At 38.4% G+C, this 26,586-nt stretch overlaps 1 protein-coding gene across 4 annotated transcripts in view; it reads left to right on the forward strand.

Annotated features, from left to right (window-relative positions):
* ppara (peroxisome proliferator activated receptor alpha) overlaps positions 1–25,611 on the forward strand; it is a 57,016-nt gene extending 31,405 nt beyond the window's left edge. For 2 of the 4 annotated variants that reach the window (XM_033037555.1, XM_033037556.1), the window contains 5 exons: positions 2,895–3,055; positions 4,712–4,850; positions 15,039–15,238; positions 17,017–17,464; positions 22,007–22,254. In XM_033037555.1, coding sequence (XP_032893446.1) covers positions 2,895–3,055; positions 4,712–4,850; positions 15,039–15,238; positions 17,017–17,464; positions 22,007–22,254 — 1,196 coding nt within the window. Of the gene's footprint in view, positions 1–2,894; positions 3,056–4,711; positions 4,851–15,038; positions 15,239–17,016; positions 17,465–18,458; positions 18,915–22,006 lie in introns of those variants that run through there. The other 2 variants (XM_033037554.1, XM_033037557.1) reach the window with 2 other exon arrangements.
* Positions 25,612–26,586: the final 975 nt, after the last annotated feature.

Here is a 26,586-nt window from a genome sequence, read left to right on the forward strand (position 1 = left end):
CCCTAAGAGAGGAGGTGGGATTGATGGATATACAATACAATACAATATTTATTGTCATTTGAACCTCAGTGGGGCTCAAATGAAACTCTGTTTCTACAGCCATACAAACAAAAACGATTCCTACTAGACACACAACCAATTTAATTCACACAAACATCCATCACAGTGAACCTCCTCCTCACTGTGATGGAAGGCAAAGTCTTTTCTCTCTCCATTTTTCTCCTGATGTTGAAGTTCCAGGCGGGCGATGGTAAGTCCCACGACCATTTTAGGCCGCGCCGGGCCATGTACGGCCCCGCTCCAGGTCTAAATGTCACAATGTTGGAGCCCCCAGCGGGCGCTGGAATGTCCCGTGGCCATTAAAGCCGCGCGGGGCGATGCACGGCCCCGCTCCGGGCCGTTCCAACCCCGCGACACGGCTGGAGAAGTTGCGTTGCGGGAGCTCTGAAAAGCCGTCTCCCACCCGGACCCGCGAGCTCCCGATATCACAGTCCACAGAAGCTGCGTTGCTGGAGCCTCTGAGCTCTGGAATCGGGCCGCAGCAGCGATCCACCACCGCTCCCCAAGCTCCGAGGCTGGCCAGCCCCACGATAGTAAGTCCGCAGCTCCGCAGGCTCCGCGACTGGAGCCCCCAGGTTGTTCTGGCTGGAGGCCGCTCAACGGTGCTAGGCCCCAACGACAACGGAGACCCGACAGGGAAAAGGTCGGGTTTCCCGTGCAGGGAAGAGATTTTAAAAGTTTCCCCCCCCCCGCCCCCCACATAAACACAGTTAAAAACAGTATAAAAAAAACACCACAACTACATTTAACTAGACAAGACAGACAGGCTGTAGGGGCCGCTGCAACAGTGTTGCGCCGCCAACCGGAAACTAGTGTGTAAAGGAGAATGAATTTGTGACAGAACAGAAAAGATCTGAATGATGAAACATTTTTGATAGTATTTAAGATTCTGAGTGATATCTTTGTGAATGCTCAACATATTACAATTATAGGCCGAGTCTGGAAAACAAATGATCTTATTGCTAGATGAACAGGTTCAGGAGGACCCTCATGGATTACTCCTATTCCTGTTTCTTGTGTTCCTCAACGTGATAATGTCCACATTGAGCATTCAGAATATAGAGAAACACTTGCTTTTTTAAGATATCTTACAAAGAAATCACACATTTGTATGCATTTTGAGTTCTTGAATATTCAATATGCCACTTTCTGTTGTGCATTTGAAATATATCCAGGAAAAAGTGTTGAATCAACATTTGTTTGGCAGATGAACCATTGATGCCTTCTTGCCAATGTGAGGCTGTTCTCTTTTTTCTATCTGGGTCTTTTGACATATAGCAAACAATCTATATCATCTAATTTAGTTTGGTAAGATTATAATATATCATAAAAATGCAGATTCTTTATTCTACTAAAATATGTACTCTGTGTCATATTCTATATGTAGATTCCTATAACATATTTTGAGTTTGGTAGTAGCTGATCTGTCAGCTTGTTTCTTTAGATGTCTCAAAGCTAAACAACTGTTGACGATGCTCATATCTTCCTCATAAAAGTAAAAACATACATTTTTTAGACAAAAAGGTACCAATATGTATATCATTCCCTGCTGTTGGTATCTATGGCAGATCGTCATGCTAAGCTGCTTAAGTTGTTTAAGGGCCTACTGCCTAATTTAGTTAATGAATTTTATTTTTAAAACTTTTGCAAGCAGTTTGTAATAAAAAAACAAAAAAAATGATAATCTAGTTTTTAACATTTCAGAGTTGCTGATACACTGTATCAGTGTGTACTGTCACAACAACAAAGCACTGAGCACAAATATGTTCTGGCATTGACTTCATCCAAATCATAAGCTGGAGTGAAGAGTATTTTTGCTCTTTGCTCACTCACTTTTGAGTTGCACTTGTCTGTTGGTGGCCAGGAAGGAATGTGACTTTTAAAATGTGTCCTGACCACAGAACTATAAAGCTGCAGCATGGTTTAATTACCAAAACTGTTGATGGCATTCTTTTCCTTCCACCAGATGTGGCTCAGTGGTGGCATTTATCCCTGCTTCAGAAGATTGTGGATTTGCATCCTCACTGAACACTTCATTAGTTAATTATAAAAAGTATATAAAACATTTCAGTCTGGTCCTTGAGATGGGGTGCTGAATTGAAGTGCCATCTGTTAAGTAAGACATCGCACCATGCATCTCGTCAAGTGAATTGTAAAGATTGCTGGTGTCTTATTCAATATTTACGGAACTGATATCAATTAAACAGATTTTCTGTTTATTTTCATTCTGCTCTCTGTGGAGCTTGCTTGCACAGAATGGCTGCCATATTTCCAAAATTATAATTACCTGCAAAACATTTAAATATTTTCCGAATTCACAAAAGATGGTGCATATATGCAACATCTTCCTAATGAAAATATCTCAACGCAGTAAAATAGTGCTTTCTCATTTTAAGACGCTTACCTTTTCCATACGCTGGTTGATACTCAATCAAACTGGATAGTGATAATGAAAGATTTTCTCTTGTTAATATCTGGGATTTTCCAAGAATCATTTTAAGATTCCATATTCTATGTAGAAAGCAGAATGTTGGGTCATCTTTGGTAGGTTGAATACAAATGTTGTAAATTAAAATCATTCCTCATTTGAAGAAACACTTCTGCTGTCTTTTTCATTCTCTGGTCATACTTGATCCAGTTGTGCATTGAGATGGATTGCTCATTATCAGGAAGAACAATGTGGATTATTTGCATTTTGTAATATTACACTGTTTTGCTTTCTTAAACTACCCTTCTGCGTTATTAAAATCACTCTAGTTAAGGAGTAAAATAACTAAAATATTTACTTGAACTACTCCCAAATCTTATTGTATTTTTTCCCCATCTGCACTCAGATACAATTTCTCCAGCATCGAGTCCATCATCAGTAATCTTACCTACTACTCCATTGACCCAAGATGATGCTTCCACATCTGGCCTATGCATTGAATGTCGAGTGTGTGGAGACAAGGCTTCTGGCTTCCATTATGGCGTCCATGCCTGTGAAGGCTGTAAGGTTTGTGTGCTATGTTAATGTTGTTTATTAAACGTGGGAGTACATTTAGTTCTTTGTACCCGTTCTGCCATTCAGTGAAATTGGTGATGATCCTGAAGCTCACCATCAAATGGAAAATAGGACTCGTATGCAAGGAGGAAAAAAAGGTCAGTGTAGATGTGGTCGGCCGAAAAGCCCTTTTTGATGATGTACAAATCTCTGACTATAATCATATTCCTCTTTCCTCTCCAATAGATTTTGATATCGAGCAGTATACCTACATATTTCATAAATATATTCAGGGCTTGGCCTTAACCACTTTTCATGACAGAGAATTTCAAAGTTCATTGTGAAGAAATTTCACCTGATCTCCATTCTAATAGTATCCAATATCCGGTGATGATGACCTTTTCATTTGAGAACATTCTGACTCCTCCACCACCCACCATCCCCAGTGAGGGAAAATATCCTGCCTGCATCCATTCTGGTTTTGTGAGAATCTTGCATGTTTCAACGAGAACCCTTCTTATTCTTCTCAACTACAACAAATCCAGGCCTAGTTGACCAAATCTTACTTTGTACACTGGTTCTGCCATAGGGATCATTCCAGTGATTCAAGGCTGCATCCCTATATCCTTTCTTTAGCTAGGAGAGCAAAGCTGCATTCAGGGCTCCATGTGTGTTCTCACTAAGGTCCTCTAGAATTTGCAAATCAAACTTGTTTCGGTGCACAACTGTCTTGTAATGAAGGCCACTTACCTCCGTAACCACATTGTTTCAATGATTAGCCTATAAGGACAACCATGTCCATTTTACAACAACATTTCCAAATCGTTCACATTTAAGTAATATTCTGCCTCTCTGTTTTCCTCCCAAAATGGTGAACTTGACATTTATCCACTTTACACTGTACTTGACGCATATTTGCCCTCTTCCTCAACTTGTCTAACTTGTCTTGAACTCGAAATCCCATACAAATTTGTACCTCATCCAAATCATTGATGTGTATTGTGAATAGCTGGTGCCCAATCCATGATCCCTGTGATGGACCATTAGTTGCCTATCACCCCCAACGTTCTATTTATGTCCACCCCTGTATCCTGTCTGTCAAACAATTCTCAATCATGCAACATTCCTTTTCTGTTAGATCACACTGGATCCTGTGCATCAAGCCACCTTCTTGCCCGAATTTAATTTGCTTTGATTCTTTAATACTCCAGAACTACTTATCTTGGTCTTGAATAAAACCAATAACTGAGGTAGAGAATGCTAATGATCTTTGAAGATCTCCATGAAGAAATTTTCCCTCAGAGCTAAATGATGAAATGGGAACAAAAACTATAATTTGGATTTTTTTCGAATTATTGACGATGATTTCAATAAACATTATTAAAACACATGTTTCAGTTGACCAATTAATTTTGGATTATAATTACAATTTTAGCTCAAACCATGGCTATAGAAGTGACGGTTTATAGCTCTTATTGCTTATTGTTTTCTGCAAATGGGGAAACAAGGTCCAGGAGGATTATTTTGGACCAGGCATTAGATTATCAAATCAGTAATTTTCTCAGAATTTTGTTTCAGAAAGTCGCAGAAAATGCAGTTATTAAATATTACTATTCAATTTAAAATCAAGCTGCTTCATTAATGCCACTTTGACTTTTAATGTTACAGGGCTTTTTTCGGCGAACCATACGATTGAAACTGGACTACGATCAGTGTGAACGCAATTGTAAGATTCAAAAAAAGAACCGGAACAAATGCCAGTGCTGTCGTTTTCAGAAGTGCCTTTCTGTTGGAATGTCACATAATGGTACGTGAGGGTGGTTTCTGAAAATCTGGGGACAAAATTGGAACACTGTTTGACTGATTAAAAGTGCCTAAATTGTTAGCTGGTTGTTTAAGAAGGAACTGCAGATGCTGGAAAATCGAAGGTAGTCAAAAATGCTGGAGAAACTCAGCGGGTGAGGCAGCATCTATGGAGCGAAGGAAATAGGCAACGTTTCGGGTCGAAACCCTTCTTCAGTTAGCTGGTTCTGGATTAATATATCTCTTTTCATGGTGACCCACGTGGCACGCAGCCCATCCCACTTTTGCTGCGCCAGCTAGATTTTGTATAGAGGATAAAAGCAGTGATCAGTTGATGGGTCATGCAGCAGTTGCTAGGACCTGCATTAACTTCTTGGTGTTGCGAAGGATGGGCCTGGCCTTGTTGCCATGCGATGTGCCAGTCAGTTGGACATTGCCATGTTACCTGTCTTTCATGGAAAGAGTTTTCCAAACACCTACAACTACGTCCATCAAGCAGTGGTTCAGCATGGAGCGCTCTTTGGCCCAAAACTTGTTGGTCTTCCAGCACATTGAGATGTTCATAATGGAACGCTACGGACTGGCACATTCCAGACTGCAGGAAAGTATGTGCCGAGGGATGCATTGAAGCTTTTTTTTCCTTAACAAGGAGATTTTATTCAATTAATCACAGATACAGAGTACTGGAAAGATCAAAATGCCATTGGCAGTTTGCAAACATCAATCAAACAGTATGTTGCCATCCTTATCTACAATACACTCGACCTCCCACGGCGACCAGTGATGGCGGAAGGCTTCCAGATTCCCCTTGGACACCGCGTTCTCCCTCTCCAGGGATATGCGGACACAGACGTAGGTCCAGAAGAGGGGCAAGCAATTGACTCAGGCGGAACCCTCAACTCACTGCTGCCTGGACCCCTAAATGGTCATCTTGGCCAGGCTCAGGAGCAAACCGACTGGGAAATAACCCCCCCCCCCCCCACTGACTGTCCCTTGCCCCCTGCCCCCCCCTCCTTCCCCCATACTGGGTGACCAAATACCAAGAGTGTGGGGCTGAAGTTCAGCCAAAACCTGAGGAGACGCCCCTTCAGAGCACTGAAGCTTAGTGCTGAATCACCGTCTCAGGTCCTTCTGGTTACTGAGGGGCTGAATCAGTGGGGAAACCCCTCAAACAACGGAAGACTATTACCCTGAAGGGCCACATAAAGTGTCAATGGTGCTATGTACAAAAAGGATGTGCTAATACCACCATGTATAAAACCAGCCATGGTGAATGTATAGGTTGAAAACACTAAGAATGTAAAGAGTTTTGCACTGTTCTTTTTTGTATACTTTATATTATGAATAAAGTTTATTTTTGAAATAAAAATATTATCTCTGATAAGGTGAGTCCGAAATAAATTAAATGTCACAGTAAGCATAGATTATGCTGCTTTGTCTGTGTATTGTGTTGCTAAAAGAAAGGCAGTGGGACATGTCCAACAGGTCATACAATGTTTCACAGAGAGGAAAAAATCTCTGAGTCAATATGATTATAGGCAGAAATGGCTACTTCTGATGCAGACAGAAATTGGCAGAAAAGGCGATGACATATTCAAGTTCAGAAAGCAGTCATCTATGTACTCTGAAAAGAGATAAGGGAATTGGCCTAAGACTGTTCCACATATCCCACAAAATACAGACATAGCTGGGCCCATGAAATGCAAACATCTAAACTTTGATATGGAGAAAGTGAGTGGAGCTAAATTAGAAGTTGTTCAATGTGAGGATGTTCAACCAGGCAAATGAATGCCTGACAATGAGGTCTGATTCTGAGACTTATTGATTGAAATCTATGAGCTATGATAGAATTGTATGTCTCACTTTATTTATTTTGCCTTTCCATTACTCAGGCCATTGCCCTTGGATTTATTTTGCCAAGGTAACATAGTACGTATGATTACAAGACCTATAACCCTTATTTAAAAGTGAAGGTTGTACAAGTTTCTAAATACGTCAGTTAGAAAGGGAAGGATAGGACATGCAGGGTAGTAACTTAATAGTAATTTGTTTTTATGCAGGCATATCGTAATTACACTTGCCAAACAAATTTATCTTTTACTTCTTATAAACTGGTGGTTTAGTAGTATATATTTAGTATGATACTTTTCAGACATTTTAGAGAAGAATTTGGTGTACGATATATATCAGTTATTTTTGTGGGTTAGCATAGAAGCAGGTTATTGTCTTTAAATAAACCAGTTGAACTTATGAGTGATAGAGAAATGTTTACAAGTACATGGTAAGATATTAACTATGTTAACCTTTTTTGTTCACTGAAGCACTTCCGGCAATTCATAATTTCATATTCCCCATATTCTGAAAATAACTTGCAAGATTTATGCCTAATTCAGGATATAGCTGACAATACATTCTGGTTAAAGTGAGGTATATTGAATCAGACGATTACATAAAAATTACAACAGGAAGCATTTACAATGTGCATAACATGTTATAATTTATGCACATTACTGTCCTAGAAAATTATGAGAAACTGTGTGGCTGCTACATCAGTCTGTTGTACACTCAGTAAAATGATGGTTATAGACAAGTGAGGAAACTAATTTCCCAGTAGTACTTGGGCATCCAGAAATGTGTTCAACTACACCTTAACTCAGTATTAAGGAGCATTGGCCCCTTTTTTTTGGAGCATTGGCCCCCTTTTTTTTGGAGCATTGGCCCCTTTTTTGTCGTGTGAACAAATATCTAGCCCCGCTTCACTCAGACCCCTTGTCAGATCATACCTGTTGATCTTGTTATATGCCATCATTTCATATGTGGCATGGTGCTCCAGCGGCCTGGGTTCAATCCTGACCTCTGACATTATGGAGCTTCCATATTCTCCCCCTGAGAATGTATGTTTTATCCAGGTGGAGTGCTTTCCTCCTGTCCCAAAAAGATTAGTAGGTTAATTGGTCACTGTAAATTGCCCCTAGTATATGGAGGTAATTTACAAAAATCACAAAGTATGCTTTCTTAACTCTTTAAAATCTGCACTCTTTGCAAATTGCATTCTTCTTGTCACAATTGTTGACATAACCAAATCACAATCCTGCAGTATCACCCTTTCTGTCTAACTTTCTAAAGTTTCCCTCACAGGTACAATTAGGGAAGAAGTTCTGGTGAGGAAGTATAAGCAGCTAGAATTTAAATTAAATGGTAGAGTAGGAAAGGTGACCATTTCCAAATTACTACTGGAGCCATTTGCAGATTGACATAATGTCATTAAGATCAGAGAGTAGACTGAATTGCTCAAAGGTAGATGTGGAAGAAATTGATTTTAATTACCAGCTTAAAATAGCTTTCTCTTTCCCCAGTACTGATGTTGGTAATTAATACCGATGGGCATATGAACAAGTAGAGATGGAAAATAGAGCATGTATTGACATATAGGAATAGTAAATTAGCATCGTTTTCAGCACAGACGTTGTGGGATGAAATGGCCTGCTCCTGTGCTATATTTTTCTTTGTTCTTTAATCATTCAATACATCAATGCTCCTAATAGTTCTACCTTTACTACAGTGCCCTCCATAATGTTTGGGACAAAGACCCATCCTTTATTTATTTGCCTCTGTACTCCACAATTTCAGATTTGTAATAGAAAAAATCACATGTGGTTAAAGTGCACATTGTCAGATTTTAATAAAAGCCATTTTTATACATTTTGGTTTCACCATGTAGAAATTACATTGTGTTTATACATAGTCCCCACCATAATGTTTTGGACACAGCAATGTCATGTAAATGAAAATAGTCATGTTTAGTATTTTGTTGCATATCCTTTGCATGCAATGACTGCTTGAAGTATGTGATTCATGGACATCACTGGGTGATTCTCTGGTGATGCTCTGCCAGGCCTGTATTACAGCCATCTTTAGCCTACGCTTGTTTTGGGGGGCTAGTCCCGTTCAGTTTTCTCTTCAGCATATAAAAGGTATGCTCAATTGGGTTCAGATCAGGTGATTGACTTGGCCACTCAAGAATGACCATTTTTTTGCTTTGAAAAACTCCTTTGATGCTTTAGCAGTATTTTTGCGATCATTGTCTTGCTGTAGAATTAACTGCCGGCCAATGTTTTGAGGCATTTGTTTGAACTTGAGCAGATAGGATGTGTCTATACACTTCAGAATTCATTATGCTACTACCATCAGCAGTTGTATCATCAATGAAGATAAGTGAGCCAGTACCTTCAGCAGCCATACATGCCAGGCCATAACACCCCCACCACTGTTTTTCACAGATGAGATGGTATGCTTTGGATCTTGAGCATACTCTCCTTCTCTCCTCCATACTTTGCTCTTGCCATCACTCTGATATAAGTTAACCTGCGTCTCATCTGTCCACAAGACCTTTTTTAAGAACTGTGGTTGCTCTTTTAAGTACTTCTTGGCAAACTGTAACCTGGCCATCCTATTTTTGCGGCTAACCAGTGGTTTGCCTCTTGCAGTGTAGCCTCTATTTCCGTTCATGAAGACCTCTGCGGACAGTGGTCATTGACAAATCCACACCTGACTCCTGAAGAGTGTTTCTGATCTGTCGGACAGGTGTTTGGGGATTTTTTTAAATTATAGAGAGAATTCTTCTGTTATCAGCTGTGGAGGTCTTCCTTGGCCTGCACAGCCTACACAAAATCCCTTTGTGATTAATAAGCTCACCAGTGCTCTCTTTCTTCTTAATGATGTTCCAAACAGTTGATTTTGGAAAGCCTACGGTTTGGCTGATGTCTCTTAACAGTTTTATTCTGGTTGATCAGTCTCATAATGACTTCTTTGACTTTCATTGGCACAACTTTGGTCCTCATGTTGATAAACAGCAATAAAAGTTTCCAAAGGTGATGGAAAGACTGGAGGTCTGAGAGCTATCTTATACCTGCATTAAGGAGGCATTTAAACACACCTGAACAATTACAAACACCTGTGAAGCCATGTGTCCCAAACATTATGGTGCCCTGAAATGGGGGGACTATGTATAAACACAACTGTAATTTCTACATGGTGAAACCAAAATGTGTAAAAACACCCTTTAATAATATCTGACAATGTGCACTTTAACCACATGTGATTTTTTTCATATTACAAATCTCAAATTGTGGAGTACAGAGGCAAATAAATAAACGATGGGTCTTTGTCCCAAACATTATGGAGGGCACTGTGTATACTTTGCCCTTACATTTGACCTTCCAAAGTGCAACACCTCACACTTGTTTAAAATCCAGCTGCCATTTCTCCACCCCCAAATTTCCAACTGATCTAAATACTGCTGTATCCCTTGACCATCCTCACCATCCAAAACTCCACCAATTTTTGTGTTGTCTGCAAACTTATTTTACTAATCAGACCATCTATATTTTCATCCCAATATTATATAACTTATTATAGGTTTAGTATTATTAATGTCATGTGTACTCAGGTACAGTAAAAAGCTTTGTTTTGCATGCTATCCAATCAAATCAGATAATACTATATTATAAATACAATCAGGCCAAACTTGAGTACAATAGGTAGAGCAAAGAGAAGATACAGAGTGCAAAATATAGTTTTTGGCATTGTAGCTCACCAGTTCCATAGACAAAGTCCAATGTCTGCAATGGAGTAGAAGTGACTAAGACACTTAGCTTATGGAAGGATCGTACAAAAACCTGAAAAACGAGGGGAAGAAGCAGTTCCTGATGCTCACTTGAGTGGTGTGCACTTTCAAGCTTCTGTTTTTTCTCCCTGATGGGAGCAGGGAGAAGAAGGAATGATTGGGGTGGGACAGGTCTTTGATTATGTTAGTTGCTTTTCCCAGGCAGCATGAAGTGTAGATGGAGTCAGTGGTAGGGAGTCCGGCCTGTGTGATGGACCAGGCTATATCCACAACTCTGCAATTTCTTGTGGTCTTGGGTAGAGCTGTTCCCAAACCAAGCCGTGATGCAACTCTACAATTTTGCAAGAGTCATTGAAGAACTGCCAAATTCCTTATCACAACAAATGATGTCCTAGTACAGATCCTTGCTGAACCCACTGGGCCCAGACCTTCAGTCAGAGAAACATCCATGATCTTGTGACTTCAATGATAACGTCATTTTTGTATCCAACCTACCAATTCACCGTAGATTTCATTAAACTTAACCTTCAGGATTAGCCTTGTCAAGTGTTAGCAAAGTCCATGCAGATAATGTAAATCACTTCCTAAACAAAAAACAATCAGAAATGTGAGACAGAAGCTCCTTTTCACAAAGCCATGCTGAGTTTCCGTAATAAACCATGCTTTTCCAAATGTGAGTAAATCGTACCTCCGGATTTTCTTCAATAATTTTCTTACTGCCATGAGGATAATTGGCCTATAATTTCTTGATTTGTTCCTGTTGCCCTTCTTAAACAAATGAACCACAATGGCCTTTCTCCAATCTTTTGGGACTTCCCATGTGACTAAAGAGGATGCACAGATCTCTATCATAGCCATGGAGCTATGCAGGATGGAAACAGGCTCTTCAGTCCACCTTGTCCATGCTGGCCAAGTTGACATACTGGGCTTGTCTTATTTGCCTGCATCTGACCCGTAGCCCTCTAAATCCTTCCTATCCATATCTATCCAAATGTCTTTTAAAGACATTGCACCCATGTCTATTGCTTCCTCTGGAAGCTAGTTTGAGATACAACTGCCCTCCAAATGAAAAGGTTATCCTCTTACACCAACCTTATACAGCTGCATTATGATGTACCAACTTCTTTACTCATTACTCTTCCCATTGAAGGCAAGCGTGTCAAACTACTTCTTCACCACAATATACACCTGACTTTTTCAATTAGTTTTTTTAAATCAATTTTTTGTCAGAATTTAGTCAAGTGGTTAATTTGATTTTGATTTTCCCCTTTGCTCTTAATTATAACTTTGAGTGAATCTCTTCAAGGTAGACAAAAAAAACTTTACAGTACTTGCTAGCCAGTTTTACACTTGGAATCCTGCCTGTTCGAAAAAGGCTGAAAAGTTGGATAGTTCCTTCTTCTTTTACCTTCCCTCTTTCTGTGTCAATCTCAAGTTCGATCTTCCTACCTGTTTCAGTTTACATGATTTAATGTAGGAGTTCTGAATCTGCGTGTCCACCACTAAATTAATTGCACCCAGTATCTCGCTTGTCCAAAGGGAACATCAGTGCAAGTCCTTACAGTTTGTTTTACAGTTGTGAGAACTTGTTCATTCACTCCACCCTCACCACCCCCACCCCCCCCCCCCCCCCCACCACATTGGTTTTCAAGTAACTGACATTCAGATTCCCCCCCCCCCCCCCCCCCCCCCCCCAAATCAGAGGCTTTGATTGGATTCTCTAATATAAAGGTATAGATAGAGTGGATGTGGAAAGTGTTTAAGAAGGAACTGCAGATGCTGGAAAATCGAAGGTAAACAAAAATGCTGGAGAAACTTAGCGGGTGCAGCAGCATCTATGGAGCGAAGGAAATAGGCAATGTTTCGGGCCAAAACCCTTCTTCAGACTGAGGTCAGGTTGGTTAATGCGGACCGAGCGGAGGTGTTCGGCGAAACGATCGGCAAGCCTACATGCGGACCGAGCGGAGGTGTTCGGTGAAACGTAGGCTTGGCGATCGTTTCGCCGAACACCTCCGCTCGGTCCGCTAGACCAAGCGTAGGCTTGGCGATCGTTTCGCCGAACACCTCCACTCGGTCCGCATTAACCAACCTGACCTCCCGGTGGCTCAGCACTTCAACTCCCCCTCCCATTCCGTATCCGACCTCTCTGTCCTGGGTTCCTCCACGGCCAGAGTGAGCAACACCGGAAATTGGAGGAACAGCACCCCATATTCCGCTTGGGGAGTCTGCATCCTGGTGGCATGAACATTAAATTCTCACAATTTTGTTAGCCCTTGCTGTCTCCTCCCCTTCCTACCTCTCCCTCAGCCCTCAGGCTCCTCCTCCTTTTTCCTTTATTCTCCCCGCCTCCCCCCACCTCCCATCAGTCTGAAGAAGGGTTTTGGCCCGAAACGTTGCCTATTTCCTTCGCTCCATAGATGCTGCTGCACCCGCTGAGTTTCTCCAGCATTTTTGTGTAACGTGGATGTGGAAAGGATGTTCCCACTGGTGGGGGAGTCTGGGATCAGAGGTCATAGCCTCAGAATTAATGGGTGCTCTTTTAGAAAGGAGATGAGGAGGAACTTCTTTAGTCAGAGGGTTAATTAATCTGTAGAACTCATTGCCACAGAGGGCTGTGGAGGCCAAGTCAGTGGATATTTTTTAAGGCAGAGATAGACAAATTCTTGATTAGAACTGGTGTCAAGGATTATGGAGAGAAGGCAGGACAATGGGATTAGGAGGCAGAGATCAGCCATGATTGATCGATGGGCTAAATTGCCTAATTCTACTCCTATAACTTGTGATAAGTATATAATTTACTTTTGATTATTGATCTATGTTTTATTGAGGTGCTCCTTTCTTTTCACCTGTCACACCTTGTGTTTCGGTATATCCATCCAATTCCTCGTTATTTTCTTTGCCTTGTTTCTGTTTCCTACATTTATCCCTCATTATCCTTTTTAAATCTGCCAAACACTCCATTTCCTCTTTCATTTTATATTTATTCTGTATTAATTGTTACCAAATGTTTGAATACTCTTCCTATCTTTTTTCACCCAGAGAGTTGTGAATCTGTGGAATTTTCTGCCTTAAAAGGCAGTGGTGGCCGATTCTCTGGATGCTTTCAAGAGAGGGTTAGATAGAGCTCTTAAAGATAGTCGAGTCAAGGAATATGGGGAGAAGGCAGGAATGATTGTGGATTGTGGATGATCAGTCATGATCACAGTGAATGGCGGTGCTGCCTTGAAGGGCCGAATGGCCTACTCCTGCATTAATTGTTTATTGTCTATTGCCTTACTTTATCTAATAATTGCGACGACTAACCAATGTACAGCCCATTTGTTTTCTCCTTTCCCTAGCTTCCAACCTCTCCATCAGTTAAGCCATGCTTCATCTCAAAAAATGACATACACAAATTTAAAATTAAATGCATAAACCATAAGACATGATACAAGAATGATGCTTTTAGATACAAAGTGCATTAATTTGTTTCAGTTAAAAATTATAGAAAGATTCCACTTATTTAGCAAATAGTATGTAAATATGTTTAATTTTATTTATTTCACGCTAATTTATATTCAACATTAATGTTTCCCCCCCCAAATATATGTAATCCCATTGTATATTGTCTAACTTCCAGTAAATTATGGTAGTAAGCATATTGTTAAAAAAAAACCAGACACACAAAATGCTGGAGTAACTAAGCAGGACAGGCAGCATCTCTGGAGAGAAGGAATGGGTAACGTTTCGGGTCGAGACCCTTCAGACTGATGTCAGGGGAGTGGGCGGGACAGAGATAGAATGTAGTCGGAGACAGTAAGACTGGAGAGAGAACTGGGAAGGGGAGGGGATGGAGAGAGAGGGAAAGCAAGGGCTATTTGAAGTTGGAGAAGTCAATGTTCATACCGCTGGGCTGTAAGCTACCCAAGCGAAATATGACGTGCTGTTCCTCCAATTTGCACTGGGTCTCACTCTGACAATGGAGGTGGCCCAGGGCAGAAAGGTCTACATGGTAATACAGCTTATTACAAGTTTACCTTTTTGTTACATGCATCTCAGAACTTGGGTCCTTTGCCTTGAACTAATATTGAGTCCATTGTTGCATATGTGGGGCACCGCCCATTTGCCTATGTACATAATTACCAGTCATTGAACTCGCTGCTGCTGCTCTAGGCCAGAAGCCAGGGTAAAGTAGTGGGGGCGGTGCAAGAGCTTAGGAACAACGAAGAGGAAAATGTAGATGATGAACAATGATGGAGAAGGGGTGAGGTTAGTGTGGATCTGGCTTTGAGGAAGGATGAGTCATTGGAACGGTGCTGAATAAGGGAGAGAGTGGAGCAGAGTGAATAACTTAATTAGGAGGAAGAGGGAGAAATCTGGCACCATGGACTAAAAGGGAAATGGAGGAGAAAAGAATGTGTGATAAAGTACCAACATGAACTGAAAACAGAAATGGGTGAGAACAAGGATGGTGTAAACCAAAATGGGGAGGAATTACAGCATAATCGGAAAGGGAAAATGAAGGAGAATTATAACCCATAAATGAAGGAAGGGTGGTTGAAATTATTTTTTTTCCTACCTGCATAGCTATTCGTTTTGGTCGAATGCCACAATCTGAAAAGGAGAAATTAAAAGCTGAGATTCTAACACTAGAGCAAGATGTACAGAATTCACAGATGGCTGATCTTGTATCTCTTGCCAAACATATGTATGAGGCTTACCTAAAGAATTTTAACATGAATAAGACCAAAGCCAGAGCCATTTTGACAGGAAAAGCTAACATGCCGGTAAGTCATTGTGATTATTCTTCTCCAGTTTAACCAAGAAATAATATGATTTGACAGATGATGAAAGAAATTTTTTTTTTTCATATAACAATCTGACTTTCCACCCCTTAATTTTATCAATTTCTTCTAATGTGTGTTTGTTTGATTTTTGGTCATGAATTTCACTTCTTATACCTCGTTAATTGCAGGTAATCGTAGAATTTAAAACATGAAGGGGGAGGCTGTTTGGTCCATTATATCTGTACTGGTTGTTTTAGGTTTGATGGTTCTTAGTCCTGCATCCTCGTTGTCCCATATCCACATTCCCAAGTACCTCTTAATTTACTTTAGTTTTGTTTAGAGAAACAGTGCGGAAACACGTCCTTCGGCCCACTGAGTCCGCGCCAACCAGCGATCCCCGCACACTAACGCTATCCAACACACTAGGGACAACTTACAATTATACAAGCCAATTAACCTCCAAACCAGTACGTCTTTGGAGTGTGGGAGGAAACCAGAGATCCTGGAAAAAAACCCACGCAGGTCACAGGGAGAATGTACAATTTGTACAGTTAACACCTGCAGTCAGGATCGAACCTGGGTCTCTGGCGCTGTAAGGCAGCAACTCTACTGCTGCAACACTGTGCCATGCTATCCTACTGCGTTCTAAAGTTACTAATGGAAGCAGCTTCCACCTTACCATTTCAGGTAAAGCCCAATAATTCTGAGAAGACAGAATTTCTGCACAATGATTTTATATGTGTGACATCTTGTTGCTGCAATCAATTATAGTAACCACTCAATGGGGTGGGGTGGGGAGGAGAATTTCTTAACAATGATAGTTTTTTTAAATTATAGAATACTATATTTACATTGTGATATCAAGTATTCAACTCAATATGTTCCTGTACTGCTTGACCCAGATCTAGAAATTTGTGCAGGATACATAGAATTCACATGAAGGGGAGGTGAAATTGAAGAATATAGCTGTGGTGCAAGGTGTGGTGAAAGTGTAATCATCATCATTATCTTAATATTACAAAAACTCTTTCTATTCTTTCACCTTCCACCTTCCTTTTCTTATCTATCACCTTGCCATGTTCGGCATGCAGATGAAAATAAAGCAAGAAATGGCGTATATACTCAGAGTGACAAGATCACAAAAGTTCTGAAGTTCATTGTAGTTTTGTTCTTTAAGGTGTTATTAATTTCTGGCCTCTAATCATATTTTGGAACAATTTGCAAGTGTTGAATGGTAAATATTCATGATTGGCATTGGGTATATAAGTCTACAGCATTTAAACTGCTTTTATTGACTAGCTATAACTTTCTCAAAATGACCCTAATGCATACACCCTGGTTGATTGGCTTTCATAAACTAGCAAATTAACTTTCCCCTACACCATTGAGTAGTCCTGATGGACCTGATTTTTGTTCATGTTTTCTTTGCTGTAAGTACAACTCTAAATACTTTGTTTACAGTGTGGATAAACAGATCCATTATTGATGAGATTTTCATTCCTTTTTCAATATGTCTAGGATTAATAAATTCACTAGTTAATCTCCAATAAAGCCAGGTTTACCTGTGATCCTGTTAAAAGTTCAATTCAGCATCTGAATTGGTGCTGAAAACATCTGTTTATCTGATATACCACTTATCTAATTGAACTATGCCTGCTTTATGACTTACCTGTATTCCTAGATTCTACTGCTCTTAAAAAGTACTTAAATGATGTTTTGTGATTTTGATTCAGAAGAATGTAATGATGTTTACTAATTCTTGAATAATACATTTTCAGCCTTTTGTCATTCATGACATGGAGACGTTGTGCCTAGCAGAAGAGAACTTGGTATCAAAGCAAGCAGTAAATGGCATCCAGAACAAAGAAGCTGAAGTTAGAATCTTTCATCGCTGTCAGTGCACATCAGTGGAAACAGTAAGAGAACTGACGGAATTTGCAAAAAGTATCCCTGAATTTGTAAACCTTGATCTCAATGATCAAGTGACCTTATTAAAATATGGAGTTTATGAGGCCATGTTTGCCATGTTGGCATCCATTATGAACAAAGATGGACTGCTGGTGGCCTATGGAAATGGTTTTATGACTCGAGAATTTTTGAAAAGCTTGCGGAGGCCCTTTAATGAAATAATGGAGCCCAAGTTTGAATTTGCCATGAAATTCAATGCATTAGAGCTGGATGACAGTGACTTGGCTCTCTTTGTGGCTGCCATCATTCTCTCTGGAGGTAAGAATGAGCAACAGAAGTAATATTTTATTGAACAAAGCTTATTGAACTTGAAATTAAACTCATTGTGAGTTCTCAGTATATTGGAATTTACAGAAAAAAATGTTAATAACCTTAACAGCAACAGAATCTATCATATCAGTCTCAATTTTGTTTTCTCAAGGACACTGCATTGGCATTGCACATCCAGATCCAGATAACAAAAATGTAATGTAGAAATGAACTATTGTCCGTAAAATTGGCTTCATTCTGCAATTGGACTCACTGTGTAGCTGTAGCTTGCACATTAACTTCTTTCACATCACACGGTCAGCTTTCTCCTTGTTAAAGGTGGTAGTGTGAGAAGTATTGTTGTAAAGGAGGCCATAAACTTAAACAGTTTGCAGTAGAAAATTGTTACAGTAGAAAATTATAGCAGCATTAAAAAAACAACGCTCTCTTAATTTGCATTTTTACTTAATCATCTGTGTTACTGGGCACAAAGCATAATTCAGTGACATTTTATATCCTGTCTATTCAGAAATACAATTTACATTTTAAAAGATTTTATTCAGCTCAGTTCTTCTTTCAGTTTCAACTAACTCATTTATGATGCAAATAAATTTCTAATGAAAGTTAGAAATAAATTATGTACATAAGTGGTAAATCAATTACATTAAGAACAAGAAAGAAATTAATATCACATGAGACATAATCACCAGTGCACAAAACCATGCACATGTGTCAGACTTCAGACTTGTGTACCTCCTGCGTGATGGTAGTAGAGAGAAGTGGGCATGACTGGATGATGGGAATGCTTGTTGTTAGACGTTATGATATTTATCTTTGTTGATTCAAGAAAATCAAAAAATTTGCATTTCAATTGTCATGTAGTTTAAAAAAAGCTTTCATTAAAGAACATTTTATATTCTAATATTCTCTTTGTGAAGACACTTGTATAATTTGTCAGTGATTATAATGTATGTGATTTCGCTATTGTCCAACCAACTGAAAGGAATTCACCTTCCATCCTATAACAATATAAACTGAAGATCACCAGCAGATGAAAGTGTTATCCTAATTGAAGTAATCTTTGCATCTCCAGTCTCTCTTCATGATCAATCCTTCCTCCTGAAATTATCCTATCGAGACTGCACTGAACATTTTATTGTCTTACAAGCCCAGCAACTGAGAACATGTTGAAACTTCTTATCCACTGAATGGGATCCTTCCAGTCAAATTGAACTTTTTGCAATACAGATACGGGAATTGCTGTGTTCCATGAATCATTTTACTTGTTGTTCAGGGGACGTCATCTGAAAATCTCAGAAGATCCTTTATGCAGTTGATACAATCTTTTTTGACACCAACTCTAATATAAATAATCACTTTGTAAAATAAATTGCTTTGTCATATGTTATGAATTAGCTAATAAACCTTGAGAGAACCATTTTTGATTTTCCAACAAAAATCACTGCCTAAATTTATTGGAAATCATTTGAATTGTGAAAGTAAAAGGGGATCTTCGATGTGAGAGAAGTGTAAGTAAGAACGTTTGGAAACAGATAATGTTGATGGTCAAGTAGCAGTTTGCCCATGGAACAGGGGAGAGACAAAATGTTGAAATGCATTTTGATTTTATTTCAAATTTCCAGTATCTGGTATTTTATTTTTTGAATTAGAACATTGAAATGGCTAAGCGAGGAGTTGACTAAACCATTAGATGATGATTTCAATAGAAAGTAGAGTAGAGTTAGGAAGGGATTTGTGGTCAGATTTAACACCAAGAACCAAGCTTTTACTATTGTGCTTTTGTGTAGTAAAATGGCCCCAAGCACTTCTTGGGTGAATCATCAAACAAAATATGACGTCAACCATACATGGAGTTATCGGGTCAATTGACAAAAGCTTGCTTTGAGAGAAATTGTAGTGGGAAGAGCTGAATAGTTAGAATGGTTAATGGGTGAATTTCCAAAATTTTGGATTTTGTCAATTGAAAGTACGGTAACGAGTGATTAATGTAAGGCTTGTATGTGAGGTAAAAGTTGGAAAAGCACAGGGATCTCAGAGGGTTGGTGGACTGCATAAAGTTGTAGTTCTATTTCTGTAGGGTTAATGACCAGGGAAGAAAAGTACTAAGTAGAAAGCTTCTGATAGAGACTGAAGACTAATGTTGTTATTTTACCTCAAAATGTGAAAACAATTATACCATTTTCATGGCAAGGGAAGAAGAGGCTGTTGGGCCTGGGACTCCTTCACTCCAGGAACACATCAGATGACTTTGCAATTAGAAACATAGAAACATAGAAAATAGGTGCAGGAGGAGGCCATTCGAGCCAGCACCGCCATTCATTGTGATCATGGCTGATCGTCCCCAATCAATAACCCGTGCCTGCCTTCTCCCCATATCCCTTGATTCCACTAGCCCCTAGAGCTCTATCTACCTCTCTCTTAAATCCATCCAGTAATTTGGCCTCCACTGCCCTCTGTGGCAGGGAATTCCACAAATTCACAACTCACTGGGTGAAAAAGTTTTTTCCCAATAAATGGCCTCACCTTTATTCTAAGACTGTGGTCCCTGGTTCTGGGCTCGCCCAACATTGGGAACATTTTTCCTGCATCTAGCTTGTCCAGTCCTTTTATAATTTTATATGTTTCTATAAGATGCCCTCTCATCCTTCTAAACTCCAGTGAATACAAGCCTAGTCTTTTCAATCTTTCCTCATATGACAGTCCCGCCATCCCAGGGATCAATCTCATGAACCTACGCTGCACTGCCTCAATCACAAGGATGTCCTTCCTCAAATTAGGAGACCAAAACGGTACACAATACTCCAGATGTGGTCTTACCAGAGGCCTATACAACTGCAGAAGAACCTCTTTACTCCTATACTGAAATCCTCTTGTTATGAAGGCCAACATTCCATTAGCTTTCTTCACTACCTGCTGCACCTGCATGCCAACTTTCAGTGACTGGTGTACAAGGACACCCAGGTCTCGCTGTACCCCCTTTACCGAACCTAACCCCATTGAGATAATAATCTGCCCCCTTGTTTTTGCAGCCAAAGTGGATAACCTCACATTTATTTATATTATACTGCATCTGCCACGCATCTGCCCACTCACTCAACCTGTCCAGGTCACCCTGCAACCTCCTAACATCCTCTTCACAGTTCACACTGCCACCCAGCTTTGTGTCATCCGCAAACTTGCTATTGTTGCTCCTAATTCCCTCTTCCAAATCATTAATATATATGGTAAACAGTTGCGACCCCAACACCAAGCCTTGCGGCACTCCACTCGCCACTGCCTGCCATTCTGAAAAGGACCCGTTCACTCCTACTCTTTGCTTCCTGTCCGCCAACCAATTTTCTATCCACGTCAACACCCTACCCCCAATACCATGTGCTCTAATTTTAGTCACTAATCTCCCGTGCCTTATCAAAGGCTTTCTGAAAGTCTAGATACACTACATCCACTGGCACCCCTTCATCCATTTTACTTGTCACATCCTCAAAAAATTCCAGAAGATTAGTCGAGCATAATTTTCCTTTCATAAATCCATGCTGACTTGGACTAATCCTTTTACTGCTATTCAAATGCCCCATTATTACCTCTTTAATAATTGACTCCAGTATCTTTCCCACCACCGAAGTCAGGCTAACTGGTCTGTAATTCCCCATTTTCTCTCTCGCTCCTTTCTTGAAAACTGGGATAACATTAGCTATCCTCCAGTCCACAGGAACTGATCCTGAATCTATTGAACATTGGAAAATGATCACCAATGCGTCCACTATTTCTAGAGCCACCTCCCTGAGGACCCTGGGATGCAGACCACAAGGCCCAGGGGATTTATCATCCTTCTGTCCCATTAGCCTACCCAATACTATTTCTCACCTAACGAAAATTTCTTTCAGTTCCTCTACCCCCTTAGATCCTCTGTCCTCCAATACATCTGGGAGATTGTTTGTGTCTTCCTTAGTGAAGACAGATCCGAAGTACCTGTTCAACTCTTCTGCCATTGTACCCCATAATAATTTCACCCGTGTCTGCCTTTAAGGGACCCACATTTGACTTTGCTATTCTTTTTCCCTTAACATATCTAAAGAAGCTTTTACTGTCCTTCTTTATATTCCTGGCCAGCTTCCCCTCGTACATCATCTTTTCAGCCCGTATTGCCCGTTTTGTTTCCTTCTTTTGTTTCCTTCTTTTCCCAATCCTCTGGCTTCTGGCCACTTTTTGCTGTGTTATTCATCTTTTCTTTTAGTTTTATTCTATCCCTAACTTCTCTTGTCAGCCACAGTTGCCTCCTACTCCCCTTAGAATCTTTCTTCCTTTTTGGAATGAAATGATCCTGCATCTTCCGGATTATGCCCAGAAATTTCTGCCATTGCTGTTCCACCGTCATTCCTGCTAGGATCCCTTTCCAGTCTATCTTGGCCAGCTTCTCCCTCATGCCTTCATAGTCCCCTTTGTTCAATTGAACAATTGAAAGTAACGTTTTATAATGCTTTATAAAATTCAAAGAAGTTTAGTATTAAACATTTTCATGTTTTTTAATAGATCGACCTGGTCTGGTTAATGTATCACAGATTGAACAGATGCAGGAAAGCATTGTTCAAGCCCTTCGCCTTCATCTGCACAACAACCACCCTGATGCTGTCTACTTATTTCCCAAACTTCTCCAGAAGATGGCTGATCTGCGCCAGTTGGTTACAGAGCATGCTCAACTTGTCCAGAAGATTAAAAAGACTGAGGCAGACACTTTTCTACATCCACTTCTACAGGAAATTTACAGGGATATGTACTGATAAATGCAGATTGTCACCAGTATTAGAAGGTGGAAATCTTTGAGCACTACTCAGTAATTGAGTGCAAGGATCACATATTGGCCAATAATTGTTACACAGTGCTTCCCTCAGGTTTGCTTAACATGATTAGTTGAATTATGTGCCTTGTGAGACAACGTGATTTATTTCATCTAATCAAAATCATAGTATATTTTTAATTGATTAATTCAAAGTATAATTGAAATACTTTGTAATTAAAGCAGATTTGTTACAAACTAATCTATAGTTAATTGCAACAGGTTTTCAAGAATGCTAAATTGTCTATTTTCATTGCCCAAATATTGAAACTAATCAATTGCTTTCTGACAAGATGAAAATCCAAAAGTTTACTATGAAAGAGACAATTTCCATAAATATCTATCTTTGCTTTCATTAACATGCAGAGTGAAAGAATCCACTGGTATTTCATGCAACATTTTGATTTCAAAGATTTGATATTTGACTACTGATTTTTACATTCAGTAATACAGCTTGAATTTTTGTGAATATGTTTTAAGCACGCACAATTTTACACAATTGATGTAATATTTATATAATTGTATACTTTGTGCAGAAAAAGAGGAAACCACTACACAATGGATTACATTTCTGAACACTGAATGCATGAGGATCATTATTATACTGGTAACCTAACAATTAAGTTCAGACTGACTTCCATAAAAGAAAAGCTTCCTGACTCACAGCTAAAAACTACTCTAATGATAATATTTTGGTATTTTTCAGATCTCTACCTTTTTTATTACACTTTGTAATTTTATGTGAAGCATTATTGGGGATTTTGCTCTATACATGAAACCCCTTCTTACAACATGTTTGTACATTTATGGTCCAATCTTGGATTGAAATAGTGAGAAGTGTTTTATTGTGCGAATGAGCTTTTAAAATTAGGTAGAAATCATTAGTGCGGATATGAAGGGGACAGCAGTTTGAGTCCTAATCAAAATTATAAACCAAAGTAAGATTAATATAAAACAAAAGAATAGTGACCAGATGTTGCTGACAGTTCATGTTGGTTGTGGAATCCTTATGATAAATGCACAGATTACTGATTAATGTTATTGAGTGTCCAATAAAAAACTTCATAGTAGATAAATTAGTAAAGATGATCTTCTATCTCCTACATTTCCAAACTAAATTTAGAACGGGAATATTTAATTAAATGGTTATTATCGGACTCAAAATGTTTAATTATGTTTGCACTTGAAAAAAAAGGGTTGATTTTCTTTCTTAAAGGGAAGGAAGCAGAACATTTGCTTTAAAAAAAAAATTTGCATAATTCTATAAAATAATCCTTTAATATGGAGTCAATTCTTACAATAACTTTTAAAGCTAATTTTAAGTTTATCCAGTATAATAAACATTGAAGTTAATTACAATGCCATGTAGGGGTCAACATTTTAATAAAAGTTTTGTAAAAAGACTGCAAATTAGTATTTGTTTAAGTATTGATATCTTAATATCTAACTGACAATTCTGGAAATCAGACCTTTTGTCCTTTTTTTAGGGGTTCATTATTTTTTAAAATGTTGTGGAGTGGTGAAATGCCTTAATCTTTCTAAGTACATCATGAGTGCCAACTACTGTACAGTATTTCCCTTATTGATGATCCGATGCAGAAAACTGGAAATACTAGTGGATGATTTTACTTTGATCACCGTTAAAACTAATACAGAAAAAATATATAATTTAAGCAATTATATATGTGAATTTGCATGTCTAAAATTGAATAATACTGCCAAATGCTTTCTCGAAAATAATATAAATTTGCCTTCATGTTTGAGGCTTGAGCACTTTCTGAACTCTAGTATGCCATAACTAAATATTTGTTGCATAAAACTGTATTTTTCTACTGAAACTTTTGGAGGTTGTACAATCATTACAAAATGCCTTTTATTGAAATACAAAATTTGTAAATGTCCTTCAGGAATTTGTACCCGGACGTTCCATTCTTTCACCAAGTGACTCTTCACCACAGACTGAAAATGAATGTCGATTGTAAAATATCTGTAAATTTGGTGAGCAAAGCCTGGAATGATACAATTTCAGAAAAGTATATATCTAACATAGTAATAATTCATTTTCTATTTTATTATTTTTGGTACAGTTTTATTTCAAAGAAAAATCAGTATAATTAATTACATTTTCATATTTTGACTCCTGCGGAAATACTATCTTTCATAAGCTTATTCTTTCCCACTAACCTTTTGATTCTAACATGTGGATTGTATACATCAGTTATCTTTCATGTAGTGGACTGCAAATTTCACATTCTACACAATTTTCATTCAGTGATATTTTCCACAGTAAAGGCAGGCACTTGCCTTATGCTTCCCAAATAAACTGTCAGTTTCCTAATATATTTTTAACAAATAACATTATTTACCCTTTGTAATTATCAGCAAAACAAATCAACACCACCCCTATAGCCTTTCTTGTCTTTTGCAGTGTATTCCTATTGTCCCTACTGCACTTTTTCATTTTCAGACCTTTTCATATATTTTTAAAGGGAAAGCAAACTGCTGCTAAACAGATTTTTCGTTGAGCTAATAATAAATTTACGAAATTATATTTTCCCAGTTCTCAAAATATACTACATTGATTGTTAAGTTTAAGCTAAGCTAAACCAACACATATGAGGTACGTGTTTTGAACATTTGTGACTATCCCAGTGCACTCAATAATTTCTTATGCCTAAAGTGTCTGGAAGTTATTTGCTATTTAAAGGTCAGTAATTTAAATTTAGTACTGACTAATGCTGATATTGCAAAAGTAGAAAAAATCTAAATAGTAAATCAAGAGTGCTTCCATTGCATAAAGAAATAGTATTCAGGTACTGAAATACCCTGCCACTGTACACCAGTATCCTTTATACAGCAGTAAGATGATGATTCATAATCTAACAAAGATGGCACTCAGTAGCAATACCCAGTATCACTTAATTACAAGTATTGTTCATTTTATACTTGCATTGACTTTGTTCAGTTTATCTGTGAGATTTAAAGCTTTGACAGAACATTTGAGACTAAATAAAACCTTGTCAACATACTTAGATTGTACAAAGTATATGTGACAATGGTTTAACATTTGTAATCACCTATATGTTATCAGTTGTTTTTGATTAATATTTTTCTTGCATTTATTATTTTTAAGGCAGGAAAAGGATTGAATCAAACTTTATGAATGTTCTTAGTGTGGCTACATAATATGATTATTGCTGCCAAGATATTTCAACATGATGCATAATAGATAAGTGTGAAATTCTTAAAATGACTTTTTTTAGCAGTAGCTCTGATATTAGGGGAAAAAATTGAAAGTTCTGTTATATGACCTTTGGGTTTCATGATATTTGAGTATTTTACATGCATTTAATTTTCATCATATATGTTCGCAGAAATATGTGGGGTTGGTTTCCTTCTCACTGTTATATCCATATTGGAAATGATGAAACTTGGTTATTTTTCTCACTGATGCACAAACAAAATCACGATGTCTAAATTCAGCCTTTTGCCTGACTTTCAAACAGATAGTTTAAGATAGCCAGTATAATTCTCAAGTGCCAGAATCCTAAATTTATACAGTTGAATAAAAGGTAATTTCTACTCTTTATTGTTCAGATATTTTTGCAAACTATTTTCAATAAAATTACAAAACATTGTATCAAAAATGTATCTGTGTGGCTCTGTAGCTTAAAAGCCTCAGGTTAAATCCAAATCTTACGGAAATTGTGTAAAGAGGGATGTTGTTTCTCAAGATGATTGATAGCCTTGCAATGCAAATAGATCCAAGAAAGTACAATATTACTTTTGCACTTTATCACAAATTATATTCAGCAATTAATCAATTTATGTTTATGCTGGCAACTATTTAAAAATATATATGAGCATGGAAAATGCATGGGGAATATTGCCAGTAAGAGAATTATTAGGCTAGATTTCATAGTTGTTATTAATGGTGAAATGTATCATTTTTCACAATAAAATTTATATTCTGATGTGTTCTATAACTTAAAAATAAGAGTGCTTCAACATCCAAATCAGATGATAATGCCTTTTATGAGCTGTGATTATTTTGTGTGCGTGCAAGACATTGGTGTATATACAAATGAAAATTATGTTGTAAAACTTAATGGATTTATCTTTGAAATCAAGATATGTTTGTACTTTCACTTTTGAAAATCAATAAACTGAATTTAAATAAAATATGGCATTTTATTTATGGATGTTTCATAATCTAAATATGGTCAACTATTAACTTAATTCTTCTATGGCAGAGATTCTTCGCCCAAGAAGCGAA

The sequence above is a fragment of the Amblyraja radiata genome, chromosome 19 (assembly GCF_010909765.2).
Source record: "Amblyraja radiata isolate CabotCenter1 chromosome 19, sAmbRad1.1.pri, whole genome shotgun sequence".
Lineage (NCBI taxonomy): Eukaryota > Metazoa > Chordata > Chondrichthyes > Rajiformes > Rajidae > Amblyraja > Amblyraja radiata.